Here is a 4,921-nt window from a genome sequence, read left to right as displayed (position 1 = left end):
ACCGCTCTAGTCATTGGTTTATTGGTCCAATCGGTCTAACTGTGGTTCAAACGGAAAAATTGTTTTAGAATAAAATAATAAATAAATTATAAATAAACATTCTAAAATAAAATTATGAACAAGAAATTAAGTAAAACAAGAAATGTTTTACTCTTTCATATGATCCCTCTCCAACCAAAGCCTCTTGTGCAAAATTATTCGTAATTTCTTTTAGTTCATTTGCCGGTATGGACTTAAACGGTCTGAGGTTCTGCGGTTTCAGAAGAATGACAGTTTCCATTATTCCTTGTACAAAAGATTTTGTCACAAGTTTCACAACACTTTCACCAAAATTCAGTTCCTGGTAATACAATATCAAACAAACTAATGAAATTGACTAATTGAGCATCAAACTACAGCATCTTAACCATATACTACTACAAATCCAATGCAATTGAAATAGAACGATGGACATGGAAATCGACCAAATTGCACGAATGAGACCTATATACATATATCATCTTTGATGTAATCCTTTAGCTAAAATGGGCCAAATTACCTGCTGGGGTTTTCACGGCATATTGCCCTCTATTTTCAACTGACTTGGCATAATCATCCTCTTCACAACAGCCAAAACAACTCATGATTCTTTTCTAACAGATACAATTCATAAGCCCATCAGTAATTGTTCACTAACAACAGCAAAAAACAGCAACAAATAATCAATAACAAAGTCATTTTTATCAATAATTTGAACAGCAGCAGCGTAACAAAGCCATTTTTATCAATAACAGCAGCAACAACAAAAGTTAAAAGACAGCAACAAAAATTAATAATTATTCAACAAAGTTCACAGTTCACAAAAATAAAAAATCACAGTTCACAGAAACGAAAAATTATTCAATTATAGTTAAAAAAATTACCTAGAAGCTAGAAGCCTTGAATAGAGCACGCAAGAGGGAGACACCAAGACAAGGAGCACCTTCAAACAGGCTTCGAACGGGACAATGGCTGCGGTGGAACCGAGCTAGCGCCGGCGGGACCGTGGCTATGTGACGGAGGCTTCCATGTTCGCACGGTGGCTGCTCGATGGAGGGGAAGGAAGGTTGCGATGGCTGCTGCGCGATGGAGGGGAAGTGAGGAGAGTGGCTGGACGGAAGTGAGGGAGGACTAGGAGCTCGATGAGAGGAGCTCTGGACCGAGTGTGAGAGAGGCAGAGAGCGCGTTCTGGAGGTTTGGTTAGGGCTGGACTGAAGTGGAGCTAGGGTTCAGCATACCCAAACGATGGCGTTTGCTTCCTAATTCAAAAAACCGGCCGGTTCGATGGTTCAATGGCGGTTTTTAAAATCGGCGATTTTGGAATCTGACCGATCCGTTTTTTGCAGCGCTTCACGGTTCGACTGGCCGGTCCGAACCGGTTTTCAGAACCTTGTATCTAATAGTAGTTGACTCATTTTGTTTCATGCTTCAGGATTTCAAGATTCAAAATATTGTTGGCTCTTGTGATGTCAAGTTCCCCATAAGACTTGAGGGTCTTGCATATTCCCATGGTGCTTTCTCAAGTGTAAGTTATTAACTAATTATTTAACATTATCATTTTTTGACGTGTTTTGGGTATCTCATGACTTCTACATTAAAAATAATTATATCGAGATTGAATTATGTACCGTGTGAGATATTATATATGGAGAATTGTATGTTGTCTAAATTTTAGTTTCTCCAACTATGGAGAGCGTTGATCTGGCATGTATCAAACTCCATATGCAAAACTAATATTGAACAACCTTAAGCTGGTTTTGTTTAGTTATTAATGTGATGATGCTGCTGCTGACTATGCTCAATGTTTTATTGAACGCTGCAGAAGCTTATATTTCTTTCTTGTGTATGATATTTTTTATAAGTAACATGGTGGGAAATAGTGAACCTTAATGAATGGTATTGTAATCATGAAACATGTTGCATCTCCAATCAATTCCCATGCCATCAAGTGAAAGAAAACATTGAATAGATCTTCAACTTTGCTGTTTGTGGTGTTAGTATGAACCAGAGCTGTTTCCGGGGCTAATTTACCGTATGAAGCAGCCTAAGATAGTGTTGCTTATATTTGTCTCTGGGAAAATTGTGCTAACAGGTGCCAAGGTAATATTCCTTCTTTGTTGTCTGTACTTCTCATTTTGGTTTTGATGTACTTATTGCCAAGATTATTTATTTGTTTTTCTTTCCATATAGGTGAGAGATGAGACTTACACAGCATTTGAGAACATATATCCTGTGCTTACTGAGTTCAGGAAAAACCAACAATGGTATGGATGTGGTTTTGTTCATTTTAACATAATTACTGCTATTTATTGGTTTACACCCTGAATTGTAACTGTAATATCGGTTCTTTGTAGAGATATTATTAGATTCTATAATTTAACATTTCTTGCTTTCTAGCAAATTTTCCAAAAAAAAAGTTTTGTTATTCATGTTTGCCTTGTACACTAAGTCGGCACTCTAACCTCTCGCCTTTGGATGTGGAGTGGTATTCATTCATTTTAGAAGATTCCACACCCCATCCAAGAGCAAAGAACGGTGTGTTAGCTTGTGTACGAGACTTTACAGATATCGTCTCTATTTTGGTTTAATTTTTATTTCGAGGATCCTAATGAAGTATTTGATCATTGTGACAGATTTTTGTTTAAGGGAACGATCAAAGTGCCACTAAAGGAATGAAGTTCCATGGAATTGTAAATATTAAGACAAAAAGAAAAAGCCAATGAGTTATAACTCAAATGGCATAGTCTCCCCATACTCAATTAAGAGGTTGCGGATTAGAGTCTCCTATCTTTGGTAAAAAAAAGAAAAAAGAAAAAAAGGAATATCTGGATTGATATTAGTTAAGACCCAGTTGTTTCTCTGCCTTGAATGTTCTAGTAAAGTGAAGCACATTGTTCTATTCTAATTAACGTTTCAAAACAAAATATTTTTGAAGAGGCAGAGAGGAGTGCGAGAAGAGTAAAAGAAAAGAAAAATATGGAGGAGCTGGAAGAGAAAAAGAAATTTTATGTATGTAAAATTGCAACCACAAATTGTTGGACACATTTGATTTTCATTTATACAGGATAAAAGGGCGTTTAAGTTTTTTGAACGCTGTTTTTTGGTGTTTGGTAACCTTTTTTGTTCTAAATGCAAACTTGATTTTGTATCCTAAAACTGCTTTCACTTGAAGCTAGAATTTGTGGCTTCACTTAACGTTTACGTTTGTTGATTATTATTTGTTTTACTAGTTTTAAATTTTCAGATTTATTTCATGTTTTAAATATTTTAATAATATTTATTTTATCAAAATTAATTTTAATATAAAATTATCAAATATAAATCATGTTGACATAAATTTATTTCAATCCAAAATCAATTTTACAAAATCACTTTATTCGAATTTTAATTTGACAAATCCAACTTATATATGAGAACAAACTTGCCTAGTTAAATCATTGTAACAATTAGGGGTGTGCATGGCCTGACTCGACCCGAAGATCTGGCTCGGTCCCGAACACTTTAGGGGCTAATTTGATGTGATTTCATCGGATCTAGGACTGGGTATGGGTTTCAAAAGTAGACCCGGTCATTATTTCGGGTCGGGTCTGGGCTATAGATCAGGTCACCCGAAATCGGCCCAGTTGGCTTGGTCATCATACACAATTAATATTTTTGTGTTATTAGTGATGGATGATGGCTATTATTATGTGAAATTTAAGTATTGTAAACCTTAATATTTTGTGTTATTAGTCATTATATATAAGACTATAAGTTAATGTTTTATGTTTAAAATGCATAAGACTTTAGACTAATGCATAATCTTGTGTTATTTGTATTGATTTAAATATTTGGTGTTATTAGGCAATATTAGTATTGATTATGGTTATACTTTAATTTTAGAGAAGAGTTAGTTCTTATTATATTTTTCTAAGTGAATTTTACCATGTCAAATAATGGTTGAAGTTTTGGAAATTTGGATATTTTTACATGCTAACTTACAAGAAGGTATCAAGGTAATATAATGTTAACGGACCGGTTTTCACCCGGTATAATCGTGGTCCGAAAGTGTATAGGTTTCATCGGGTCTAGGGTCGGGTTCGGGTCTAACAAATAGGTCCGGTATATATTTCGCGTCAGGTCTGGGTCACATCAAACTCGGTTTCACCCGATCCATGTACACCCCTAGTAACAATTATAAGAATATTGTAGTGTGTGTCAAAGGATATGCAGTGGTCCATAGCTATAGCTTCCGTGTGGAAGCCTAATTTTTTTAAGGGTAAAATATATTTTGATTTTAAAATTTTTTTTTTTAAATAATTCAAGGAAAAGAATCCAATGAGTGGCAGGTAGATTCAAGAAATGTATACATAATTTAATATGTTCAATTGTTTTTCTCTAGTTGAACATAAATTACCGACATCAGGAAAATTTGGTATATGAGTTTTTTTAAATTAAATTTCAGTTAAGTAATTTCTTGTTCAACATTACAATACATAATTTTACCTTCAATACTAACAGATTTATAAACTATTCGAATAACACATTTGAGTTTGTATAAATAAAAAAAATCAAATATGAAAATTAAACTGAGAATCACACACTAAAAAAAATATTAGTAAATGAACCTACCTTGCGATTGAAAACTTGGTTAATACATGATCACATACAACTTGTATATGTAGCAATGCTAAAATAATATTTAGAATTAAACTAAATACGGCATATTAGTTTAAAATATGCTCTAATCTATCAAATTGTTTCTTTAATTTCCAGTGTACGTATTCAAGGAAATTTTTAATTCACAAATGGAGACAGTGCATACTTTCTGTCATATTATAATTAAAAAAGAGTTATGGTACTAGAATCTTGGTATAATCTTTTAAATATATTTTTAATTTTTTGAAAAATTATTTAAAATTTT

The 4,921-nt window shown here is 33.6% G+C and overlaps 1 protein-coding gene and 1 long non-coding RNA gene across 5 annotated transcripts in view; one reads left to right on the top strand and one right to left on the bottom strand.

Moving 5' to 3' along the window:
• Positions 1-3,112, top strand: part of LOC107610104 (TATA-box-binding protein) — a 6,028-nt gene extending 2,916 nt beyond the window's left edge. For 3 of the 4 annotated variants that reach the window (XM_021106175.1, XM_016312178.2, XM_021106173.1), the window contains 4 exons: positions 1,451-1,543; positions 2,017-2,118; positions 2,209-2,282; positions 2,652-3,112. In XM_021106175.1, coding sequence (XP_020961834.1) covers positions 1,451-1,543; positions 2,017-2,118; positions 2,209-2,282; position 2,652 — 270 coding nt within the window. In that variant the 3' untranslated portion in view covers positions 2,653-3,112. The remainder of the gene's footprint in view (positions 1-1,450; positions 1,544-2,016; positions 2,119-2,208; positions 2,283-2,651) is intronic. The other variant, XR_002350267.1, reaches the window with a different exon arrangement.
• On the bottom strand, positions 2,922-3,275 carry LOC107610105. Its single transcript, XR_001613399.2, has 2 exons — positions 3,185-3,275; positions 2,922-3,154 (listed from the first exon to the last, which is right to left on the bottom strand). It is a non-coding gene; the product is annotated as an uncharacterized LOC107610105 (long non-coding RNA).

This window comes from Arachis ipaensis, chromosome B07 (genome assembly GCF_000816755.2).
Source record: "Arachis ipaensis cultivar K30076 chromosome B07, Araip1.1, whole genome shotgun sequence".
NCBI classification, from domain to species: domain Eukaryota; kingdom Viridiplantae; phylum Streptophyta; class Magnoliopsida; order Fabales; family Fabaceae; genus Arachis; species Arachis ipaensis.
Note: the sequence above shows the minus strand (reverse complement) of the source record. Positions and strands in the feature narration are given on the sequence as shown.